At 42.6% G+C, this 26,681-nt stretch overlaps 1 protein-coding gene across 1 annotated transcript; it reads right to left on the bottom strand.

The window, feature by feature from the left end:
- Positions 1 to 3,926: 3,926 nt before the first annotated feature.
- LOC148822549 (acidic amino acid decarboxylase GADL1-like) lies at positions 3,927 to 22,707 on the bottom strand. The gene is made up of 15 exons (XM_088928741.1): positions 22,384 to 22,707; positions 19,593 to 19,759; positions 18,934 to 19,060; positions 18,591 to 18,681; positions 18,077 to 18,186; positions 17,389 to 17,504; positions 16,590 to 16,669; positions 16,423 to 16,477; positions 15,403 to 15,519; positions 13,718 to 13,782; positions 13,499 to 13,580; positions 10,978 to 11,177; positions 8,623 to 8,674; positions 7,798 to 7,887; positions 3,927 to 5,992 (listed from the first exon to the last, which is right to left on the bottom strand). The coding sequence occupies exons 1-15, from the start codon at positions 22,400 to 22,402 to the stop codon at positions 5,819 to 5,821; spliced, it is 1,545 nt and encodes a 514-aa protein (XP_088784867.1). The 5' UTR covers positions 22,403 to 22,707; the 3' UTR covers positions 3,927 to 5,818.
- Between the last annotated feature and the right edge of the window lie 3,974 nt (positions 22,708 to 26,681).

Raw genomic sequence — 26,681 nt, 5'->3', positions numbered from 1 at the left:
TTTACCCTAAAATTGAGCACCCAAGTCAAACATGAACTGTGCGGTAGTAACACCTAAACGTGTGTGCATTTCTCTCTGCATCTCTGTGCACTCTGCAACCAGTTTCAGTTTCCAAATGAACATTTTCCAGTGTTCATGACAACAGCCCCCGGAGAATGTGCTGTGTGATTCATGACACGTTTCATGCAGTATTCTGCTCTGACTTCTGCCCAGATCAGGACTGAGAACTAGGCTTCAGAAAAGACATGGAAATACATTTGTGACCTTCCGAGATCCTTTCTTTTGTCAGTCCTGGGCGTTAGTGACCTTTTGTGATATTTCAACTACTCATTAAGGCAGAAGAGGATATTCTGTAGAACGGAAAAGTACTGACCAGGCCAAGGGGAATTTCAGACTGACAAAAACTGAAGGCAGAGAGCAGATCAGTCAGATGTAATGGAAGATTACCCTCTACTGTAAATATTTAAAAACGTAGCCATTTTCACCTCTTTTCCAAGAACAGTGATAAACTCAGTCTACCAGAAACTGGTAGACTGAGTGCATAACCTCTGCTCTTAGGCTGTAGTTAATTCCCTTACACTTCTGCCCCCTGAAACCCATGAGAAACTTATGTTGATGCCAAAACTGTGATTGCAGAAGTGAACTCAGATTGAACTACGAGCTTTTTTTCTCACGCTGACAGTACAATTGCAATATTCCCATTGCGTATAGGCGAGTTCAGGAATATAAACGTTTCGACGATGGGTTGAGTTATCCAAAAATGTGAACAGATGAAGCTCAGATACTTGAAATGAAAGGTAATGTTCAAAATAAACAGGTATCAACAGCTTCTGTACTGTAAAGGTGAAGCAGCAGTATAGCACTACACATGGAAAATATTGAATCAAGAAAGATTTGTACATTAGCCAAACAAATGTTTGCAGACATTACTAAATATTGGTATTCATGTCAAGTATTGCCAAAACTGGCAAACCTATCTTATCCTTTAAATGCTCTTTGTATTTTCCAGGCATTAGTAAATGAAGGGAAGAATCCTTTGTGAAGGGTTATACCATGCAGATTATGGCAAAAACTGCCGCCAAAAACTAATTTTAAAATAAAGTCATAGCACCCATTTGTAGTGTATAAAACCAGGAAGAGAAACAGTACATTTCAGGATTGATGTTCTCCCTGTCTGAAAACAGATGTGAAATTTATACTGTGTCACCTAATGAGAAAATATGGTTCAGACATTCCAGGACAGACAGTGGATTTCGGCCCAGTTGCAATGATGCAGAACTGAACTGGACAAACTTGGCCCTTGCAGCTCGTTTCTTTACTCCAGTCCTGTTTGAAACGGTTTTCCTGTTATCAACACAGGCTTGAGCAGTGGAGTAGCGAGAATCTGCAGGGGACCTGTGGTCTCCAAGGTTTGTGAGGCCATATCACTGCTTTCTCTCAGGCTAGGTCTAGTGGGCCCAGTTCATTCACTACTGTCAAGATCGGCATCATGGCATACAACTGTTCGGTGACGCAGCTTTCTTCTTGTATCACATCTTCAAAATACCTTACTCTGAAGCAGCTGTCAGTTACATGTGCAAGAACGTGCAATGTAAATGATACTTCCACTAGCAGCAGTTGTAGAGCAAATGCCCTCCATCAATTGTATCCTGTTTTCATGCATTATCATTTTAAATAAAAAATAACCTCATGGGCTGTGCTGTCCAGTTCTCTTCCATGTTAAGAAAGTGACTATTTGCTGGAGTTTGTGCGTCACTGCCTTTGTGGACTGTGAAGATAACGATTCAACTACGCAGCTCGTTGAAATTGTCCAGATCTGCTGTGGGTAGCTTACTAGTTCCATCCATCTTACCTCTGTCCTGTACGCTCTCACCAAGGGCTGTGATGGACATTAGGTACAGTACAGACATCCTGGTCGTACTCTCAACTAAGACCCACAGCCGTTCAGGTCTGAGGTTTCTGTCGCGTTTTTGTGTACAGGTCAACCTACCACCAGAGGGCGCCAAATAAAAAGAAATTCAGATCAAGAGGAGAGCTTTATAGGAGTGCTCTCAGCCACACTTTCCTCTGCCATGTGCACAGTACGACAGACACCTCTATTGAATGATCTTGGTTTCTTTAGACTTGTGTGTAAAAGTCGTTTTATACTAAAAAGGACCAGAAATAATGAACAAAGACCAGAAGTACGGTAAAAAAAATGCTGGCGTGTCAAACTTATCTAAAGCTTTGTTCCATAAGCTCTTGGGTATATGGAAGAGAAATTATAGAAGCTAACAGAACTCTGTGATAAACTGCCGTAGGCCACCTATGGGTTTTGTAAATCAACACAAGTTAAAAAAAAGGTTTACAGAGATACAGTTTTCTGTCTTGCTTGCTTTCTTTTCAAAATGTGTATTTAATTGAGCTTTTTACTGAATCAGATTGGAGAGGAATGGTGTCTCACAGCTCTGCAGACTTGGGCGTCTGTGTTTACAGGTATGTGGGGTTTCACCAGAGACGTGCTCTCTGTGTTTGATTGGCAGTCCTAGATGATCTCTTTCTCTGTGCTCCCATGGCAGACTGGTGTTACATCACACTCATGGGTAGGGCTGTCATGTGCTCTCTGTCTTACCTAGTGCCTTGTTTGTTCAAGACAGGTTGATATTACACGATATTACGGGTTTGCTGATAATAGATGGCTGAATCGGATAAGATTTGTTATACTTTTGAATGTTTTTAAGTTTCTGTGATAGTTCAATTATGCAGTCAGGGAATAATCAAGTATCGATATGCCAGAGCCATGAAATCAAGGTTCTTGTCACAGCACTGCCCTGGCCAGTCAGAGAAGGTGCGGTCCTCTCCGAGTTCTAGGTGCTCAGACACATCCAGCCCTGCTACTGCTGCCATGTTCTGTGTCCAGTCGATCAAAGTTCCCCTGCATAACATTCTGCCATTCTGGACACTGTTATTCCTTCATTCCTTCTGATTTCTGAAGTCTCTTGTTGTAAAATAAATTCTGCAGCTTTCAAAAACGACCCCGCCATCGCAGTCTGCTTCTAGATCAGCTAGAACCGACAGATAAAACCCAATGTAAATTTTAGGGCACTGAAAAATTGTCACCAGGAGGTCCTAAAGTCAGTGGCCTCTCCACTCTCCACGCTCATCATACAGAAACTTCCCTTTTGCATTGCAATCAGATCGTGACAACCTTTCCATTTCAGAGTCTTTGTGAGCAGCAACAGAGCTCAAGCAGGCTGTGGAGCGGTCAGTTTGACACAGGGGCAACAGAGAGAAAGGACCGTGCTGTCCGGTCATTTATATTACAAGCAGGTACACTGGTGGTTTGTTTTCAGATTCCCGATGTTTCATCATCGTCTCCGCACCCCTGTCCAGTAGGATGACTAATTATACTTTCATTTTATTAGTTTATTGTCTGAAACTTACATTTTAGCTCAGTAGACAGTAAGTTACATTTTCAGGCTCAGATGCAGAACTTAACAGGTTCTGCCATAAATCAACAGGCATATCAAAGTATAATTTTTCCTTTTTCCAATTTTTAGGTTATGATGTGGAATAAAGCAAGAAATGTGGCGCACACAGCTGCCTTAGCAATTTTGTGGAAAATAAATCTAAGTAAACATACGAAAAGTTTCCAGTGCCCAGATGTAGCCCTGATCAGTACTGGAATGTCTTTGGTTTGGTAACATATGCACAACCAGTACCAATTTGCTCATACGGCTCTTCACATTATGAAGTGTAATTTCAACACATGCAAATGGGCCTGTTCAGACACCCCTCCCAATATATTTTACAAAGGGGGTGTGTGTTGTTGATTTATTTCAGTGTTGTTTGAGGTAAACATACACACTCTTTAACAAACAATACATATTTAGAAATCCTTCAGGTTGCACCCAAATTGCATTCAGAAGACAAAAAATGCACTACAGTTATGAAGGTAAGTTTTATTTTGTTTTTTTATCCAATTTTCAGACCTGACAAAAAAGTATAAATTGCCCATACATTACCCCAAAAAAGCAGTTTCTTAAATAAAGTGCTGCATTTTCTTGGGACACACTGTACAAATCTTTTATACAGACATTCTCTTGTTTATTTCTGTGTTATGCTTTTGAGCTGTTAATAATGTGTTCATTCCTTAATATAAAATTCACCAACATTTCTAAGTATTACCAAGTTGGAAGTGGTATGTAAACACAAACATTTACAAAGTGCATTTTCTTACAACTTATTGGATAAGGAAAGGAATGCAAAACTCATTCTGAACATGCTGAAAAATAAATATCTCAGCACAAAAACAATAACAGGAAAAAAACACTAGAGAAAAAAACAGAAGTACAAATACTCATGAGGTAAAACAATGTCACCATTGTCTTTGTCTTAGAAACATGGAGTGGATGGGAAACTTGACAAAACTAAGCACAGCATTATACAAGTCAAAGAAAAAAACGGGAATTTTTAAAACTCCTGTCTCCCTTAACGTTTTTTTTATTAAAAAAAACAGGATCTCAGTACTACACAAGACCACTGCGCAGGAAATGACTGCTGTGAAAATATTTCAAAGAGCAAGTTGAAGGCATTGACACTCGTCCTTCTGGTCAGCTTCAGTGCCGTGTGTATTAACGGTCATGCACCTTACGACAGCGCTGGAGATTACTGCGCTACTCGCTTTACATCGTAAATACATTCACATTATTTACAAATACATTGACCTGTTACGTTTACAACCAAGACACTTGTACTTTAGTGGACCTATTCTTACTTCACACACATTTCACAGGACTAGTTCCATGAAAACAAGTGGTAGTCCCCTGTAGTGAAAGCTCACCTCATCACACCAACAAGTATATTACTATAGGTTCATATGTTTTAATGTATGAATATGAATTTGATGTGGGCCTGATGGGTCCTGGGAAATAAAACCTCTAAGGAAAGCCCAGACGCTCCTGCTCTTCATGTGGACCAGTAGGTGGCACTGTTTACTCTGGACCCAAATTTCCCCAAACCAATGGTAGCAGGTGACACTTCTGGGTGAGGCACAGCCCTTGGAGTGAGATATTAAGCCAAGGTCCTGCCTAGCCATTAACAATCCCATTGCACTGGTTATCACAGTGTAGGGTTAAAATGCAGTCTTGGTTTGCACAGTCTGGTCTCCCTAAAATCCCCCATTAACCCCACTGGTGAAACAATTTCTCTCTTCTCCACAGGACCTGCTTTGATATGCTGCGTGATCTGGGTCTTCTCCTGTATGTAAAGTGCTTTGGGATCGTTTGAGATGAGAAGGGCTATACAAATGCAATCAACCTGTTGATTGATTGAGTGTGTGATTGATACATATATTCTATATTAGAATAAATAACTTGTCTCTGTTGTGGTGTATGATCAAGAATGATGTCTGCATTTCTACTGCACGTCACTGTAATATTTTGAAAAGTCAAACTGTGTAGTAGGTTGATAACAGTGTTCAGAAAACACGACAGAAAAAGATCTCAGGTGCTGCATTTCGTTCTAACAAGCCAAAATCAACTTTTTGTTCCAATTTTGCATGGTTTCCAAGTCATCTTAAGCCAAACAAGCAAAAGAATAAATTTTAAAAATGTTAACATTTCACATTAAAAAAAAATATTCTCTTAGAGCCATAGACTGTGCATCACAGTCAATGTCAATGTGCATCAGTACAAAGATGACGTGAATCATACTCTTACCGAGTCCCTTTTCATAAGGTGTGTGTGGAAACTATTTTTTTAACCTACTTAAAAGTCTGTGGTTGACACCATGAAAGGTATTTACTGTACTTCAGAACAGCTCGAGGAGCCAGTTGCTGTTACAAGTCCTTTCCCAGCGTCTCTATCTCCTGCAGCACAAAGTCCACGTCCTCTCGGCTCACCTGAGGGCTGATGATGATCTGGCGGAAGAAGTTCACCTTGTCTCTGTGAGGCTGGTATCCCACCATCATCGTTCCCTTCTTCATCATCCTCTCCTTGATCACGGGCGCGACCTGTCAGAACAGCAGACGCTCAGCGACCACAGTCGCGATGTCCAGAGGGGTGTCAGTACCACCAGGTGAGTCAAGAGCCCATTCTGGGCATCTCGTCTGCTTACTTGTTCGGGAAACCCCGCGACAGAAGTGTTCTACGTCAGGAAATGAGAGTGTGACATCCCACGGGAGCACATCTATTTCACATGCGGGTCAGGTGAGTTTTTCGTATCGCTTTAGTTCAGACTACATCATTGTTGGAAAGAGCTGACAAATCTCAAGCCCAAGAACTACCAAAAACTGTGCCTGGCTTATTACGTGATGGCCTTTTGTCTGGGAATTCTTGGAAATGTTTACACCCCCCCCCCCCCCCAAAAAAAATATGCTCACATGTTAAAATAGCAGCACCCGCTCTGATGCCCTCAGCTGTTTACTGCTGAGGGATAATTAGAAGGGTCAGTACAGGGATGAAGGAGTTGCAGTAAGAAATGGAAGTTGAGTAACTGGCCTAGTTACTATGTGACTAGATCTTACACCATCTGCTGTTTCACCTACTGATCTTCATTTAGCATTGTCCCTTGTTTGGCAATAGACCAGGGAAAGCTGAGCAGAGATTTATTTAAAAAAATAACACGGACAAAGAGAGCCATGAAATGTAACAGCACTTGTTGAAAAATACAGCAACCAATGACTTCAGAGGCTTGCTGTTGAGTAGTCCACACTTTTTCCATCCTCATTTTCCCAGATCCACCGTGTTAAAGTGGTAAAAGGTTTCTGGAAGTGCATTATGAGAGGGTCAGTGCGCTGTCATTCCAGTGGGCTCAGTCGACAGACTGCTACAACAAATCCGAGGTCTTTTTTAACAGCTTTGTTCGTGCTGCCAAAGCTCTCCAGAAACCCAAACATGTTTTGCTTTTGTCTAGAATTTGTTCTGGGCCCACTTCCCTAAACCACTAATAATAAATTACTGCTATACTACACAACCACAAAATCCTTTCTGTGTTTGAATATGTACTTTTTGCATTTCATCCTAAATTTGTTATCAGTACTTCCTCTGGGAGCCCAGAAATGAAACACCAGCTTTCTGCAAAGGTCAGACAAACACAGCTGTACTCGCCAATCCACACTTGTTTATGAGCACTTCAAATCTACCACGGCAGACGCCAATGGCAAAATGTGCACGTACAGTACACGCGTGCTTAAAAAATAAAAACTTTTTTTCTTCCTTTAATACATTTCAAAATGATGCCAAGTTTCACCACGTCACAGGTCCAGAGCAAAAGGTGAGGCTATGAAATATCTTTCACGCTTACATCCTGAATTACACCTGCAAATACTTCGAAGGAGCACATGACCAACACAGTTAGAGGTGAAAGTGTCCACTATACGTGGTATTAATGGAACCGACCAGAGTCAAAAACAACTTGGTTTTAGTTTTTCCTGGTACAAATCAGGACCTTTCTCCAAATACCCTGCTGTTGGCTGCCCTCTCCTGGTCTGTCTCTGTATTGACACTCTGCTTCTTCGGTGTTAAACTGGGTTACAGTTAGTGTGTTCAAGCTGGAATTTTTAGATGTTCGCCTCTGACACTATTTCTCATATTTAGCTTTAATGTAAGAGTTGAAAAATAAATTCCAAAGCTGTTAGTTAAATTAGTACTGCTTTTTTACAATTTTGTTACAATTTGGCAACTTGGCTTGGTCTTTGAGTATTTGTTAATGATCATGCAGGTCTGAAATCTTCAGGTCTCTGCCTGCTCTCAGTCCCACGACCAATAAGAAAATTAACAAGAGGCTGGTACTTATCCTTCCCACTTCAAGACTCACCTCATGTAGCTTCTTCCAGAACTCGGGGCCTTCAGGAGTCTTCCTCAGACTGGGAGGGACGTACCAAAAGCACACATTTGCATATTCAGGCTAAAAATAAAAATAAAAGATGAACTGCAAAGCTCTGCTCACCGAGGCCTTTACAAAAAATCCTCCCTTTTCACACACTCAGTGGTCTTGGTCCAATCGCAGGCATGAGGTCAACTTTGAATGCTGCGAATATCGCATTTGCCCTGGATAGGCGAGTGTGCTGAGCAAATAATAAGGATAATCCAAACTGCTCTTGGGTGAATGGAGTCATGAGCTGTAGACCACACAGAATATCCATTCGTCCCTTTCCCAACAGGGTATTTTAATGCAAGCAAAGGGCACAAGGCGGGGAACACCCTGGACGGCATGTCAGTCCATCACAGGGCACGCACACACACACACACACACACACACCAGGGCCGATTTTCCCCCGCTCTGCAAGGCAGCAATGCTAACCTCTGTGCCAGCGTGTCACCTTACTACACAGAGTATCAGATGGCAAAACTTCAGCTGCAGTCCTGCACACCAGTGGCTTCGAAAGGGGTTCAGCAGACCCAGGCACTTGCTGTCGTGCTGATGGGCCACTTTTGCGATCACCTCAGATCAACTCAATATCTGGATTAATTAGACCCCACTTGTTGAAAACATCCACTTGTTCGCAATGTATGTTCCTACATGAATGTATGAACCTACTGTATGTTGCAAGCTGTGTAGATATAACTATCGGCGGGTTCTTCTCTTATTTGAGAAAGTTATTGCTGAAGTGAACGGCACATAACTGCTGTAAGTGCGTACCTCCAGGAGCAGGCGGAACCCCTCTCTGTTCTTGACTTCCTCTGCTAGATATCTGCGACCAGAAAACAACGAGAAAACAGTTGAGTGCAAAGGCAGCACAACAGCACTGACGTTCCCAGACCCCAGTGCAGGTATCTTCTCCCACAGAACGTTGTGAACAATTAGCAGCCCACAGCATAATAAGGAACACTACCATTTTCATCGTCCAAAGATGATTAAATAAAAATGATTTAATAAGTCAACCTCATGGTACAGTACATTGCTTTTTCACACTCGGTCACTTTTAAGATAGTGTGGGAAATGAATCTGGCGCTCTGTGGTGCAAGGCCCTGGGGATTTTATTTGCATTGACACCTTTCTCCCAGGCTGAGTCGCTCCATCGTATGAAGTCGGCTAAAGCTCATTCCGTTCCACTTTCCTGAAGTGTGGCAACATGGTACCCAATAAGACAAACCACAACGCACAGCAGAAGACGGTGAGAAATGGATTCCAAGACAATAAACAAATTATAGATGCAAAAAAAAATGTCTCAGAAGCTGACACATCTGCTGCCTTAAGAAAATACGCTTGAGGATTTATCCTGTAACAGATCACACTGGAGGTCACGCCTAATGTACAGTATAGGCCCTTCTGTGCACGTCTGTGAGTCTAGTACCAGACAGCTTACAGGGAAGCTTCAGTGTGGATAATAGCCACGGGAAACTATCAGACAGCATGGAAGGGCATGGAAACAGGGGATTAGCTCTTCAGGTAATCCTCCGGCTAGAGTGCTGCAGCTTCTGAATGACCCGTCCATCCAAACCTATTACCACAAAGCATGAAGGGAAACCTCTGTGATTATGGCCCTAAGTGTTTCTAAGGTACTTACAACTGAACCACATATTAAAAAAAACATGAATCTAAAAAGCATGACTGTCTACTATAATACCTGGGCAGAACTTGGAAATGTGTGAAGCACTGCATGATAGCCCGGATCTCTCTGCATGTTTTGCATGACAATGCAACTCCACAGATTGCAGCCTCTGTATTGGTAGGAGCTTGTACAGTAGGTTAGATGCCCTGGGCACTTTGCTCATGATCTTTAAAGGTGAAGCAGTTAGTGAGAATTATCACTCTGGCACGTGGCCAGACCAGGCAATGAAAGGCATCTGGAATGTGTCAGTGCTCTGTACTGGAGTCCTGTCCTGTGTTAAACATGGCCTTATGGTCAAGAATGCTTTTTACCATAAAGCTCCCCTCTTTGTCTACAGCTTATTTTGCAATAATAACTTTAAGGACAACTTAAAGTGGTATTGAAATCAGTGGTTTTGGTCATTGATTGTGTTTCATGGCAGTCTACCAAGAGGGATGAATGAAGTCTTTCAGTGTCAGTGTCAGTGTCAGGGTCAGTGCGTAGTGGAAAATCCCCATACTCAAGTAAAGTTCACTGGGTTATGACCGGTGCACATCTATTTTTGGAAACACTGTCACAGGGACCCTTCTTGATTCAACTGATCCCTCTCGCTGGAGAGCAGACCTTGCACATAGGAACTTTTTTTGGCAGGCGGGACCGCATGGAGTAAGTGAGTGAGCCCCATTCAAAACAGAAGAATCGGTTCTTCCTCCCTATGGGATGAGGCTTTCTTTTTCTGTCATGACTGACCTCACCAACACTGGTCATGTATTGTCATGGCGATACTTTTAATGACATATCCCTGTGTCACATCTGATACGATATCTACTGCTCCTAGTTTAAAAGGTAAAAATGACATTTAAACAGCCTTTGAATTAAGGCAAAGCACAGATATACTGGTCACAGTTTAGTGTCACTATCACTATCTTCCTTGTGCTGAAGAGCTGACACATCACTAGTGTTTGTTCGCCTGCACTTTCACACAACAGCTTCAAAAGCTTTTTGCTACAGTGCACAATGTGCTCCCAAATATACACCATCATTGTCCAAAACACCACCGTCACACTGGAAGCGCATGCTTCTTTTCTATGCACCTTTTCTCTGGTTAAATTATTACCATTAAACCTTTGCACTTAAGTTTGTTGAAAAAAAGGCTCTTCTTTGGGTGGAAAAGGCTTTTAAAATAGCTTATACAGTATATGTATATATAAAATTCCCACACACGTTTTTTGTGTGTTTTTTAAGTACATTTAAAATCGCATACAGCAAAAAATAAAGACAATTAAAAATGATAATTGTCCTTTAAAATAACTCCAGCCTAACCCTGGAGCTTCCAAAGCTGTGTTATAAATACAGGAAGAAAACGGATTTAAATCGCTCACAGTAGTCTCAGGCAGCTGTGCATGTGGCATTAAAACATCAGTCACATGGACAACAGAAACCTGAGGACTGCCAGGACTTACTTTGACAGTGCAAGGGCCCTGTTCACTCTCTCCTCCAGACCCTGCGTCCCGATGGCCTTCCACATCAGCCAGAACTTGAAGGCGTCAGGCTTGCGGCTGCACTGGATCGACTTGTCTCCCGTGTCGTAGCCGATGTCATAGAATTTGTCCGGCTGGAAGAGGTACGAAGCATGGGCAGAGTGGCACCGCTGCAGGAGGCCCTGAAACAAAGACAGACAGCCAGGGGCTGTCAGCCGAGGACGTGTCTGGGAGGCTGCAGTGCTCTCTGTGTACCCTGGTGTGTGAAGGCAGACACAGAGGGGGGCGAAAGACCACTCCATGGAGAGCCCCGCCACCGAGACAGTGAGGTGAGGCAGAAGGAGCCACGGAGAAGCTGTTTGGTGAATCAGGCTGAAGGCCTGACGGTGGGAGAACATGCTGCAGGAGATGGCCAAACCAAGCCCAACCGACTTTACCAAAGCAGCCTGAAAACTTTGTCCTCTTTTGTTGAAACGTCTGTTGAAAATTATTCTCCCACGCCTCTCTCTCCCACACCCGAAGAAGGCACCACAGCCGAAACGTTGTGTTTCTTTTCTTCTCTTTTCAGCACGCAATAAACCTTCACTTGTTCCCTGCACCCTTAAAACTGATGGCTGAAAACTGTTTTCCTTTATTTAACTATAATAGAACGCTGCCATATTAGATTCAACTTTTTCACTGCTGTTAGTTCCTGCCTTTAAATGCAATACACCTTGGGTTTTTTGCCAGTGAAGCTTTATTATGAATTATTAAATCTCTCAATTTAACTGTACACAGAATCCCCTCACACATGTAGTAAGCAGGGGGCTGCTGCTGGGATACCTTAGCTTCAACAAATTCCTCTGTTTATTTCGGTCTCAAATAAAGAAGGATTTTGCTAAGAGAGCAGACAATGTTAACCTCCATCACAAACAGCTTCACAGAGGTTGAGTATCGGTAGACATTGCTTAACAGCAGACAGAAACAATACTGTCATCAGAAATAAACATCGCCCAGGGGGGAAGCTTTGAATTTCAGATTGTGCCCAGTAACTTTTCAAGACCTTGGGTTGCTGAAGCTCATCTATTATTTAAGCCCTGTTACTGTGTGCTCGTTTACATATTCCTTGATGGTCCGCAGCAAGCAACTGTTCAATGTATTCCATTCTAATGTATCAGAAGAGGTGTTTTTCCCCACTCTGAAAACGTAAATGGATGTCCAAGCATTTACTCAAGGGATGAAACCTGTACATTAATCTTCATCTGTCCTAAAACACCACTTAGCCAAATCTCCTCAAAGCCCAGTATCATCTGTCTGCTGGCTAAGTTATGGAAAGGTCAGAGAAATATTAATCAGGAGGAAGCTGTCTCGCAGACAGCCGTGTGTTACAAGCCTTAAAATTAAACAGCATTCTCTGCCTCTACCGCAGAGATGTCTTTGAGCCGAATAATGTTGTTACTGGGGTTCCTTTTTAGTTTCTGTGTTTATTCTCATCGACCAGTTGTGCACCGCTTATTAAAGAATAAAAAACAAGCAAATTAAATTTCCTGAAAGCACACATTGGAAGTCTAGAGGTCTCTTTACATGGAAGATCAGCTAAATTCCACTGCAAACAAACAGAGCAAATGCTAAATCGCCTAATTAAGGCCGTGCTTCTCTTAATCACCTACTGCAGTCTTTTATCTCTTCTAATCATTCCCGGTAACTCCTGCTGGGAAACGCGAAGCACTATCTGCCTGCTATGTCCAACACTGCTTGTGAGATGGTATCTGTAATGTGGGGTCAAGGGGGGTCATCTGGTCTAATGGCATGACGTTGGCAGAGCACACTTGCTCACTTTCCAGCCAGTTCTGTTGAGCACAGACTTAATCGCATGGCTGGGTAGTATCTGTCACAGAAATTAATGAGAATGAGGACTTAGAGCACTGGCCTGTAATCCAGCAATGCATTCTCGTGATCTCAAAGATAGGGATCAGCCTGGGACACTGCTCTAACAGTGCAGAAACATCTACCAATCTTTGCATCCTTTAAAACCTTTTTTTATTTGTTTAAAACGTAGTCAGAACTACAGAAATTGATTATAGGCTATTTTTTCATTGATCACTGATTCTAATCTTCTAAAGCTATCTTTGTGTAAAGTGATGTCTTCTACTGACATATCACTGTTGTCCACTTTCACACTGTGGGCCCTCTGTGTGCATACTAATCAACATTTCACTGGATGAAGTTTATTTACAGATCTTTAACTGGGAGAACACTTTCCAGTCTTCACAATGTATTGTAGTCTTCATAATTGATTGTGTGCCTGCCTGCAATTAAAGATGTAATACTTTTACTGAACATCCCAAGAACAGCTACTGTACCAACCTTAGGCACCAATCATTTAAATTTTCTTTTACCAATGACCTTGCTGTGAGATGCACTTTTCTATAAACCTCAGAAAATAAAGCAGGTTTTACTCACTTCCTGGTCTCAGCCTAACGCCTTCTGTAAGGAGGAAATGGTAAGATGAGAGACGACTTACTGTTTTGTCTCTCACTAGGAACGCACAGCACTGCAGACCAGCCATCAGCATTTTGTGAGGGTTCCAAGCTACTGAGTTTGCTCTATGAAATACAAGGGACACACAAAGTAATGGGTAAGGCAAATGAAAGAGCACCTCGCATATAACAGCAGGTCACAGTGTCTGTGCTTTGCATTACAGACGACCGAGATAATAATTACAAAGTGGGAAAGAGTTCACCTTTGGATGCCTTTGAGAAGATGACAGTACTTCCTGGACAACAACGCACTGCCTCCCCAGCAAGCCTGTAAATGAAGGAATGAAGGACCAAATGTCAGCCTACCTGGCTGCTAGAAACTCATCATAAGGTCAGGAAAAAAACCAAGAAATTCTACAAAATGTCTCGAAGTCTGTTGCTAAACCCTCAGAATCCAGTGTCCCTGGGGACAGTCAACAAGGATTTAGAAAAGATAGGTCTTGCTTAACCAACGCGTTAGAACTGATCAAGCAAAAATCAACAGTAATGGACACACACAACTCATACAATATGACATTTTTAGTTTTAGAAGTTCTAAAAAGTTCTAAAAATCATATAAGTTTGATTCTCAAATTATTATATCAATATTATATGCATGTAGGAAAAAAGAAACTATGAGTACAAAATTGGAGATACTCAGCTCAAAGAGGCTACTTACAGTATAAAAAGTATAAAAAGACCGACGTGTTAATGTAGACACAGTTTATGTCCTTTAAACATGAACGTGCAGAAATAAATGTTAAAATATAGATTTTAAAAAGTATAATCTAAATCAAAGCATGTAATGTTAACATTTTGCAATAAATATACTATCAAGACCTGTCTAAGAAGGAAGTACAGAGAACATTTTTGTCTGGACCACATTTCCCAGAATGCTGTGGGGAAAGACTTGCAGCCTTCTGTCACCTGATTGGTTGGTGCAAGAGCATTGGTCAGGAGACAATTTAAAAACCAGGAAACAGAAGGTTCCAATTGTTAGTTACCACTTGTATTAAGACAGAGGGCAGATGTGAGCTGTTATGTGAGCTGCACCAGAGAGAGCAGGACAAGGAATCTATGGACTGAGTGAGAGACCAATGAAAATCATGTGAGTCTGAATTATTTTGAAGTGCTTTTGAGAGAAGTGTGTTGTACACAGGTAGTAAACAGCTTAGCTGTCCACCTACTGTTAATTGGAAAATGAAGAAGTCTAGCTAGCAGCTCAAAAAGAAGCTAGGCTTTAGTTTTGGTAAGGTTGTTTTGTGTATTGTCCTGTGACTGTTTTACTCTGGCTGACCTGTTGAAGTTCCTATTTTAGAAATAGGGCGATAGGTTTCCTCTTTCATAAATAAGCTGATTATCCTAGTTTTATAAAAAATAGGGTGTCACAACCTGAATTAGAATACAGAGCACAATTTTGATCACCTTGTTACAAAAAGAGATATTGCTGCTTTGGAGTCAGCCTAGAGAAGAATAATTGGATACAATCTGAGGCTGAAATGTCCTACGCCGACAGGCTAAAAGAGCCTGACCTTTACAGTCTCAAAGAGAAACACAACACCACAAGGAGACCTGACCCACGTATTCAGAATCCTCAGGGGCATTGACAGAGTCAAGCCAATGGATCAGCAGTGAAAGATGGACTGTGGGTCCCAAGTGAAGACTATGTGCACTCAAGCCTGAGAGCGAACAGGCACTTCTTCACACAAGAGTTGTGGGAATGGGGAACAAGCCACGCAGCCTTGATGCTGAAGCCAAAATCCAAATGTTTAGAGGGATGAAATTCTATGATTTCTGATGGGGGGGGGGGGGGCAGGTCCCATGGGGTGGGGTTTATGGTTTCTTACATGGTGTAGTTTTCATTGTGCCCCAGAATGATGTCGATGATCTGCCGTGTCGGTAAACTCACATCAACGTGAAACCAGAGGCCATTCCTTTCACAGATATCTGCGATGTCTTCCAGGGGGTCGAAGGCCCCCAGCACTGTGGTCCCAGCAGTGGCACTGACCATGAAGGGGACTGCGCCCTGCAAGACACAGAGACACACACACACACACACACTCCTCTCAGACCTGTTCCGCACATTTCTCCTTCTCCAAACCACTGACGCTGCCGGCAGTTCCCAGGCTCCGACTTAATCTGTCTCCGTGGCTCATACAACCACACCGACTGTAAAAGCAACTTTTAGAATGGAACGTCTGGCTTTTTTTTTTGTGCACAGTGAGATGCAATACAATTTTTCCTTCTAAAGCAACAGACTGTTACCAAATATAACCTTTTGCAAATATTTCCTGGCACAGTGTTGCTTCAGCTATGGACTCATAAACAAATGACTCTGCCTTTCTACAGGGACCAAACATGGTTCTCATTTCATAACCTATTAGGTTTTACATGTACAGGCGCGTGCGATCTCACAAAGCGGCCTTCTTCCTTTTCAGCTTTCTATTCACCAGAGTGAATTGACATCAGTGCCTTTTGTAAATCGGCATCTGAGCTGTTGTCTTTGGTGTCATTCTCAAAGCTCGGTCACTGACGTTTTCTTAGAACGCAGCAGTGGGGAACATTTGAAAGCTGTAGCTAAACTGAAATGGAAGCAACACAAGTGCCGATGAGAATGAGTCATGCGGTATGACTGAAAAGGATTAGGTGAAAGGTATGATACGCCGCAAATCGTTAGCGAAGCACGTGTACGACTGCATAAAACTATGCATCCCATCCAGTTGACAGCGTCTTCCTTAAGCATTCAACATTCTGTTAGATGCTCCTTTTGCAAAATATTTCAACACATTTACTCTCGTGATTTCTAAATAGCGTTTAAATCCTCAGGTGGAAATCGCTCGAGAGCTTTTTTGAAAATCAAAAGCCAGTGATAAAATGGCTCGGGGCTGATGGGTGAACAGAGGTCATTCCTCACTGTGCGAGGTCTCACCTGGCTCTTAGCCCGCTCGATCTGTTTCTCCAGCTCCTCAGGAATCATCTTACCCCTAAAGGACACAAACAGGCAGTTGATCTTCGGTTCTGAGTAAAATGACACGCAAGGGGCATTAAGATGTGAAACCTGCAGCCCAGAGGAAAGGGAGACGGGGCTCTCCGTACCTGTCGTCTGCAGGAACCACATACACGTTCTTGGTGCCGATTCCGAGGAAGGCAGCGGCTTTGCGCACTGAATAGTGGCTCTGAGAAGAAACGGTATAAAACAGTCATTACGCGTAGAGGAGCAAAGTGGCTTCCAATCCTGCTCCCGGAGAAGCACTGGCCTTCGGGGTTCTGCTCCAGCCACGTTCGGAACCCCGGATTGCCATTTTCTGTGTGCGGCAGATTTGCCAACTTGTCAAATGGGATTTGTTATTGGCATCAACCCTGTTCTGCTTCTGGAGCTTCAGAACTACCCTTTTCCAGGTGTGTTGCCTGAAATGTAATCAAATGTACTTCTGCAGAAGGAAAGGATGCTTATTGTTAGTTTGTCTGATACATGGCCCCTCCCATCATGGGGGTGTGTCTGATAACTGGCCCCGCCCACCGTGAGGGTGTGTCTGGTACATGGCCCCTCCCACCATGGGGGTGTGTCTGACACAGTGTCATTCTAACCTGTCTGTTTATTATTTATTGATTACTTGGCAAGATTTCTTTAGTCAGAAATAATAGCATGAAACTCTGTATTCTATACCCTTGGAGTGTTTTTGACACTTTGACTCCCAAATAAAAGTTTGAGCAAGCGAGTGGATCAATTAAGTAATCAACTAGCACTGGAGATCCAGAGCTCAGATGGAATGAAAAGCAACAGACTACTTTCCTGCAGGAGCAGGGCTGGGAAGCACTGTAGCAGCAGTGTTCAAGATGTTTGCTGCTTGCTCAGGTTATGCAGAGAATCGGGTCTGTTTTTTCATTTTCGTACCTCTTCCGACGTGAACATGACCAGCCGAGGCTGGGCAGAGAGCCCCTCTTCTTTGATGTTTGGGAATAACTTGTGACGGGCCACATTGACAGCATACATGTTCGAAACGGAACCTCCTGGAAACAGAAGCGACACAGAAAAAAAAAACAGTTACATGTGCATGATAACATAACAAGGGCCTGCCAGACAAAACTTTGGAGGCCTTCCCAAGTTTTATTACAAGGCAAACAATCAATCTTATCAACTTAAAAAACATATTAAAACCGAGATCAACCATGTGAGTTAATGACCCATAACAAAAACATAGTGATTCGCTAACGGTACTGGCTACCATCACACTCATTGAGACAAATGATGCAAGATCTTTTTATCATGAAGTGATCTCATGAAATTTCTGGAATATTATTGAATGAACATTCCGGAGGTCAAACTTTAATGTAATTCACTTCCCCCCAGCGTATAACTGTCTTGCCACCCGAGCTGTCTTTTGCATATCTTCACTCTCAGCCCCCCCCATCTTCACCCTTGTAGCTGCTCCCTAGCTCATTCCTCTCAAAGTGAGGGAGGGTGTTGACAGTGTCGACCTTTAGGGTCAGGTTGCTATTTCCTCAGCAAAGAAACTTCAAGTACTGTATCCCTATGAGTTTGACCAAACTACTAAACCTTTATTAAGAATTAAGTGTCTCACCTGGACTGAACATCCCATCGCCTCCTTCTTCCCAGCCAACAAACTCAATCATTTTCTTAAGCACCGACTCCTCTATTAACACAAACACTGGGGACACCTCATATGTGTACCTACCAAATGAATAACACGTAGTTCTAAGAAATGTCTTCTATGACAAAGCTACACAGTTAAATACAGACACTTTACCTAACAATTCCAAAATCAGTTATTGCTTCAGGGTGCTTTCATCACTAAAACCTTTTTTTATGTTGTTCTTTAAATTCAGTTAACGGAGAACCTATAAAAAATTCATCCAAGCAGAAAACCAATGAAAGTTTGATTCATTTGAACAATCGTGGGGGGTTTTGTCTTTCTTTGTACAGCACCCAGAAATGTTTTTCCCCATTTTCTAGGCGTTAAACATTTTGAAACATAATCCACATTGTCACCAATTTGACAAAAAGCCTTCCTTAAGGACTTAAGGCTCAATTTACCAATTTTCCCAGGTGGGAGGGGGGGAAGCACCAGTACTCACACGCTGGGATTCAAGGCCTCTGTAATGAAACGACCAACCAGAGAGTAGGGATCCAGGCCAGCATACAACTGGTTAAAGAAACGGGGGTGGCCTGTGGAGGGTGAGAAGTGTTGGACAAAAATCAAACTTCTTGCTGAAATGAGGCGTGACAGAATAAATAAACATAGTCCAGCATTCCCTCTTCCCTTCAGAGATAGTAAATCAGAGCGGACCACTTCTTATGTTTGTACTGTATGTTGACGTTTCTGTTTTTGGTTTGTCCCGAAGTCCTGCCGCGTCCACGTGTGTGTGGGGGGGGGGGGGAGGCCTGGAGTGCTTTAGGAGGAGGGCTGCTGCAGCTCACCGGTTTTCACGCTGTATCGAATGACCTCGCGGCATCTCTCCAGGATCTGCTGGTGAGTCTCCCCTCTCTCCCGCAGCTCCAGGTCCAGCCTGTGCCTCAGCAGCTCGGGGGGCTGCCACTCGCACACCTGGGGGGGGAGAGGCAGGCAGATCACATCACTTGCAGGAAAGAGCAGAAAGCACGCACATCTTCAACCACCGCCCTGCCAGCACGACAAGCTGTTACTGTTCCTTCTCAAGGCGGTCTCTTGCTTGACCTTCTGGTTACACTGTACCTTTGCAGATTCAAGAAAGTAACTCATGTTATTGTAAGTGAGTAATAGAGTGATACTTGTTAAAAAAAAAATGCTGTCTTTTTCCAGCAACAACTTGCTAACTTAAGTATTTTGGAAAAAACTTGGAGCACAGCTCTGAAACATACTAGGAGGAGTACCTGCATCACTGACTTGTTGCTGTGCCATCAGGCAATCGAAAACTTTGAAACCGTGTGTAATTAAAATGTAATTAAAACATGAGTCACAATACACCAAAGAACTGGAGTGCAGGTCATGTGGGACAGCATTAGTGGGTGGATAACCCTGACTTTTAAATTATCTGACAGCCACCACACAGTTTATCATTCTACACTGGCTGCTCCCGTTTCACTCAGGCTGGCCTCACCTTTTCGTTGACGTCTGTTGCCTTCCGGATAGCCTCTTCCACGATGAGAGGAAGAGCCTCCATCACAAACTGCTGCCCAGCTCTGCTGTCCAGTATCGGGCCGTTCAGAAACACACCATCCACCAGGACGGCGTTCTTCACTGGACTGCTGCTATCAGCATTGCTCTCTGCCAGAAAAAATCCAACTTCTTTATTCCTCTAATACCCCACTGTCTTCTGTGGCTCCATTTACACAACGGCAGATCAGAGCAGTATCGTAGCCTGTAACATATCCCATCTTCCAACACGCCTTTGTTCATGAAGGGGAATAAAAGCCCTAGTAACTTTAATGAGTGACACACAGAATTGTTTTAACAAAAGAACTGCCCTGCTGTCTAGAAGTTAGAGTGTTTGGAGTTTCTCATTCAATCGCATAATAGATGTGTTCGCTACTTTCAGATTGATGGTTAAAGCAGGGAAAAGGCGAAACACACTTTCCTCTTTTAAGCTTTGTAAAATAAGCAAACGGGGATTTATTGAGATCACCTAGTTGAGAGGAGATTACTGAGCAATGTGCCTGAAATGCCAGCAAAAATGCACAGCAACTCAAACAGGGCTAATTGCTTTGTACGTGACCAAGTGGTGCAGAACGATCATGTTACTGTTGGTGTTGAACAGCTTCCAACAATGAACACTCAACCAGGCGGCCATATTACCCAAACGTGTAACTGCCAGTCTTCAAATATTTCTTCTTCAGTGAGAGTACAACCTTGGTACAAGTTAAAGAAACCTAGAATCATAGAATGTTTTCCAATCTTGAATTACAGTATGATACGAAATTGTGTAGTACTGAAAACTAATGCCTAGCACTTTCCCTAGGTTTTTTGAAGTTTCCAGTCTAAAGGTTTCAAAGCAAGTAAAGATCCATTCATCCTGTCACCACAGAGAGCCAGTGTTCAATGGTAGCGTTACGTAGCAATTTATTATCCAAAAAACATCATACAGTCTAAAAGACGGGTTTGTGTGAACACCTCTGGCTATACGTACAGTATGTTAAATATTCAAAAGACGTGGGTAAGAAAATGTAAATCTGTAAAAAGCGTTAGTTCCCACACACAGAGTACTGCCATTCACTGTGTGCCAATCACTAGCTGGTCTAAATGGTAGTTACAGTATTATTGAAAATATAAGAAGTGCTTCCGAATGGATTTTTTAGGCGATTTATTTTGTGTGGATTGTATTCTCATTCTAAAAATTGCCTCGTCTCATGAGTTTACTGTAAAAAAAAATAAGTTCTAATGTCGGAAACAGTGCTAGGACAACCACTGGGGTTCTGGCTTCTAGTCAGTCTTACCCAGACGTGGGTAAAAGGAGTTTTATCATTTTGTATCAATTTCTGTTTATGTTGTTGTTTTCATTTCAACAGTCATTTCCCTTCCCCCCCCCCCCCCCCCCAATAATGCTTCCTACGAGATATAAAAGAATTCTAACACTTCATATTTGGTTCCTGTGGTGTTCATAAATGACAAGTTAGGTTGTCCTTTGGACCTCGAAATGGTCTTTCTAGCCTTAAACTGCATCTTTCCCCCTGACTCCAGAACCTACCATGCTGTCTTATAGAATGGACACTATATTTTTATTCTTTACGCAGGAAATAAAGCCTTCCACCTGCTCTGAATTTTAGAGGGGGGGATAAGGACAAGGAAATGTGCCAGTTAGGAACGTTCTTTAATATTAAATTATCCATCTTAATTTAAGCTCTGGAGCTATGTCAGTTTTCATGAACGAATCCTTAAGAAATCCTGTTTCTAAAGACTGGAAGTTAAGTTGTTACAGATTCAGATGCCATTTAGCAACGGTTTTCCCACTAAACCAGCATACAGTATAACTGCACTAAAATCCCTTGGTCCAGTCTCTCAGCCTGCTGGTAACCTGCCAGTAGACTCGATACTAAAAGCCCCTGCGGAACGGATGACTAGTAGTTTTTTTTGTCTCCGGCAGGGGGCGTGCTAAAAGCTAGTCATAAATTATCCTTCTCGCTATCTGACCAGGACACCTACAGGGGACACTTGAGCACTCTCATATCACTATCAGTTAATGCAAATGTATCTCAAGCTTCTTTTCTAAAGTAATAGATTTCATATTTTTATACCCCGTGCAAAATTAAGGCATGCTCTCACATCTTCTAACATCGGTTTATACCGATCATGCAAAATGCACCAGTTAAGGACTCTGGTTACAGTAATAGGAACTATTGAATAATATGTTCTAATCGGTTGTTTTTTTAAAAAATATCTTACCTCTTTACCTTTGCGGTATGACAGTACTTTTAAGAGAAAACACGTTGATTTATATATTTTACAATGCAAATATAAATATTGATTTTTTTACGGGTTCCTAAAAACGTGTTTGAAAGCTGGTTCTACGTTTAATGATACTAATTGTGCGAGTAATATCGCGATGATACAAGGCATCATCGATCAATGTACCTCCTGTCAGAAAAAAACTGCACTGATTGTCTTTGATTGCATCGATTCTGTGTGACCCTGTGTGTTTTAGAGCATTTCTGTGACTCATACCCACGCCTAGCAAAGATTGCAAATATTAATATTATTATATAATATTAACAAGACGTAGATTTGCCTGTAAAGGGACATTGAAACTAAATTGAAATTTAACATTTTTCATGGTCTGTTGCCGCTGACTATACAACAACTTCGAATATTTTGCACTGTGTTCAAGTTTAAAGACCTGCAAGAGGACCGAGGATACGCGAAAACTAAATGCAATAATATATATATATATGACATACCAGAGGATATTGATTCCATCGCTGCAAATGTTCAAATCCAGACGAACAGATAAAAGTGTTGCGGTTTCGCAGAATGCGCTTTTCCCAATTCATAAATGAATTGACCTCGTCCCAAGCCGCGGTCGTATTTATAGCCTGCAGGCAGCCTGAACTCTGTGACATCACACTGTATCGGCAATCCTGACCTGTCGGCACAGATCCCATGTTTGGCTCCGTGACAGCTCGTCATGGAAGAACACTGGAACAAGCGGAGGTTCGCTCCGTATGCTGCAAGGAGTCGGACATGAAACACAGCCTTTGGCTCCGGTGGAAAAACACTGTGTCGGTAGCGGCCAGACCCGCCCGGGAGGGTGACAGAAAATCCCAGCTGGGGTTACCTTGCGTTTCGCAAATGCTTCCTTAAAAGCCATTCGTGCTTTTTTAAGTATTTCTTAAGACTGGGGTGGTTAAAAGTTTCCGAATGTCGTAACGGAATTTAAAGGAATGTGCCCAGCAATCCTAAATACACAGAAGATTAAAAAAAAAGTATTCTGAATATTAAACGATGACCGTGATGAAATGTTGGTTGTTGGGTTTTTTTATTAGAGGTGCAAAATAAGTGTTGTCTTGCTGAAGTTGTATGACCGTCAGATATGACAATTATGAAACAGCCCCACAAGAAATTTGTCAGCTCCGAGACCGACACAATTCTTAAATATCTCCACTTCAGTCTCGGCACTGAATTCCGGAACGTTGGACCGCATTAGTATTTTCAGTAACCTACAGTAGTTCCTTGGTTGAGGCAAACAGTTAGGGTTTGGTTTTGTTAACTCTAGGGGCGTTCAGTGTTTAAAAACGTATACAATCCAAAACAGAGTACGAACTTCAACGCTCAACACTTAAGGACCACAGACGAAAGCAGTGTGGCCTCCAGTCCTCTGAGGTAGTGGTATTAAGTCAGCTGGGATCTGTTGCTAATCGCAAAGTTTTGCAAACCAAGGGGCTTAAGCATTGTGCACTATCGAGACAGCAGGGTATGGGAGCTTTCGGATCTCGTTAACTTCCACAGGTGTCCAGTGTTCAAAAACATATCCAATCCCATAAATGATGAGCATAAGTGTCACCACCTGACAACAGCTGAGCAAGGGCGAGGGGCTGTGATTAATCGAATCGACATACGCAGCAGTGGCCGACGACTTTGTGAGTGAGGGTGTGTTTGTCTTTCTCCTGTGTGTTTTGCTTCGTCACCCTAATCAGAGTCTTCCAGTGCAGACAGCGGGGCAGGAGGCAATTAGCAAGGATTGAAGAACACCCTCTTATCTGGGACGTACTGTAACTCAATTACCACACCTGAAGGATGTGTGAGGGTGCCAAGCCAGTTTGGACCAGAGCTTGGGTAGAGGGAGGGTAGGAAAGGAGACAAAGGAGAGAGAGAGAGACACCTGGAAAATGACGTACTGACATTGCAATACAAGTGACCCGTCAGAGAAGCAGCACCTCGTCTTACCCCTCCATGGAGCTGTTGTTTTGGGTCTTGGTTACCATGTTTAGAGACAGAGCTGCTCGAGTCACACCAGCTGGTACTTCCTGGTACTGTGTTCTTATCATCACAAGCCATTCAAATAAAGGTGGAGCAAAACATAGATGACTCTTGAATTTTTATCTGCGTTACCTGAACTACTTATATAAAGTATATTAAAAAGCCTTTGATTTTTTAAAATATTTCTGTATTTTGGAACGCTAGCATTAAATATCATGTGACGGTTACAGCCTGTTAGAAAGCTCTTCTAAATATCTAATCTTTCCTGTGTTTTTGGCTGGGTCAATTCTAATGGTACCTTTGTCCATTAGGATTTGAAAAGCTTTCACTTACTAGTTTAGTTGCATGATTTGCTTTGAAAAGGAGGGCAGTAACTTCTTGAGCAAACACAGGAATAATAGTTGCTTATAACACTGATGCAGGTTAGAAGCCAAACCAGATTCGGTGAATTTGAAGTGTACTAAATACAACAAACTGAGCTAGTACTCTGTGTTCCCACAGCTGAGAAGCAGTTTTCGGAACAAGACAAGTGTTGAATTTATCTTAACCTGTGGTTCAGGACATGACAAAGGTTAAATCACTCAGCACCGATGGAGAGAAAGAAGACAAAGATCCTCAATTTTGTTCTAGCTATTGGCCCTTCTGTCTGGTTTGCCCTGATGCCAAACCATAAGCTCTGCTAAGGGTCTCTCGCATCAGGACTGGTTTTATTAAAGGCCATCTTGCTTATGATAACATTCGCCACCAATATTATATCCATATTATACACGAGACAGTTCCTCTCCCTGGTGACATTCTCTCCTTGGAGGCGGAGAAGGTCTTGACTGTCTTTAGTGGAACCTCTGTACCTGTTGGTTGGTCCTAGATCATATGGGTTTGGAATCTGGTTTAATTAATGTACTTAAAATGAATACACCAACCCGTCTGCAATGGTGTCAATAGGCAACGTGTTCCTCTCACTTTGCTTTTCCTGTGGGGATTCATCAAGGATGCCCCCTTTCACTTCAGTTGTTTTCCTTGTCTTTGGAACCATTAACTTAATCTTCAGATTCTACCCCATTTCTGATAACAGTACTCAACTGCTTATAATACTGGTTATCTCCCAATCCTTGACCGGCTGCTAAATATTTTATTATAGCAAACATAATAATTCAGTAGTTACAATCCTAATTATTGCAACATACAGATGAAATGCGTTCGGTTTATTTGGCGTTACTCGCCCATGTGAGGGAAAGGCAGCCTGCCAGCGAGAACACGAGTAACAGGACGAGGAATGAGCCAGGGAGCTGCTACATGGGTGAAGATGGGATGGAGGGAGGGGAGTGAGAGAGCAGTGCAAAGGGGGAGCTCAACAGGCGAGATACAAGAGATAAAACTTATAGAGAGACCGACTGAAAGACGGCAAAATTAAATAAAAAAGGATGCAATGTGTGAGACTGAAGTGTGCAGGAAGTGCTTCACAGTGGAACTTTGTGTACGTGAGTAGAAGTCACTGGGATTATGAAACTGGCCTCCAGCAAAACTTCAGTTTGAAAACACCATTGTGTAATCAGGGCTTGTTTAGGATCTGTATTTGAAATATACAGCATCACTTTAACATCCTTGTAAAGGTCACTAAATATTCTGTACCTTACGTGTGTACAAAATACCTTATATTGTACTTTTAATTCCTGTAGTCTGAGATTTCTGTCCACCCACTGGGAGAACACTGGCAGGTATAAAAGTGACAAAAATGGCCATTTATGTAAACAGGGAAGCTGCAAAATAGTATTTCCGAGTCTCTGGAGATGGAGACCTTGATTTAATCTTTTTCTCCTGCTGTGTGACAGGTATTGTCCTCTGAGTTTTTTAATGTATGCAAGAGGTACAGATGAGATTGAGACTGCGTATCCCAGGTTTAATGTTGCATACTGTTGTTGTACAATATCCCAGCCTTTTTAATGACACTCAGTAGAAGGCAGCCTTATGACTAAGGGTAGCCTAATGACTACACCAAAAAGAAACAGACCCTGACGAAGTACAGGCTCAGTGACCACAGCCTGGACATAGAACCTGGGCGACACAGGCTGACCTGGCTGCCCAGAGAGGACAGGCTGTGCTCCCACTGCCAGCGGGGAGAAAGAGAGACAGAGGTGCACTTCCTACTGCACTGTGACAGATACTCTGGGATTAGAGAAACATTCTTCCCTAAATTCAGAAATCTAATCCCCAAATTCCAACACCTGCCAGAATCACAACGGGTCCCAATCCTACTGGGAGAGGGAGGAGGGAACTCAGTTGAACTCGCAGCCCAGTATGTGACCTCCTGTCCCAGCCTGTGGAACAGTGAGCCTGTCTCCCAATAATGCTCAATATGTTTACAGTATACAGTATGTAAATATTTTATGATATGTCTTTGTTGTAAATGTCTATATTTTATTTTTTTGTTATGTTTCATGTTATTTTTATTTTTATTTGCTTTGGCAACACTGATTGTACCCATCGGTCATGCTAATAAAGCACCTTGCATTGGGGGAAAAAAAATGTTGAGAGAGAGAGAGAGGGCGACATGCACTCCGGAGAAGTCAGGGAAACGCGACCCTGACTCCAGGCTTGCAGCAGCTCCCCCATTCGCCCGAGCGGCACCTGTCCCGCCAGTCACGTTACCCGTGTCCCTCCCGTGGGCACGGCGTGACTGCGGCGTGACCATGCCCCTCCTCGGCGCTCACGTCTAGCAGCTAACAGCGCATTGACATTATATACTGGATCTGCCGCTGCCTTCTCACAAATAGACACGTGG

This window comes from Atractosteus spatula, chromosome 12 (assembly GCF_055471065.1).
Source record: "Atractosteus spatula isolate fAtrSpa1 chromosome 12, fAtrSpa1.hap1, whole genome shotgun sequence".
Classification (NCBI taxonomy): Eukaryota; Metazoa; Chordata; class Actinopteri; order Semionotiformes; family Lepisosteidae; genus Atractosteus; species Atractosteus spatula.
This window is presented reverse-complemented; position numbering and strand designations above follow the sequence as displayed.

Bases quoted from the DNA above. Each gene is read 5' to 3' on its own strand.
- LOC148822549 (XM_088928741.1), bottom strand. The intron at 15,520-16,422 runs GTGAGACCTCGC...TGTGTCTTGCAG, and splicing joins TCGAGCGGGCTAAGAGCCAG to GGCGCAGTCCCCTTCATGGT. The intron at 11,178-13,498 runs GTAAGTCGTCTC...TCTTTGTTTCAG, and splicing joins TCCTAGTGAGAGACAAAACA to GGCCTCCTGCAGCGGTGCCA.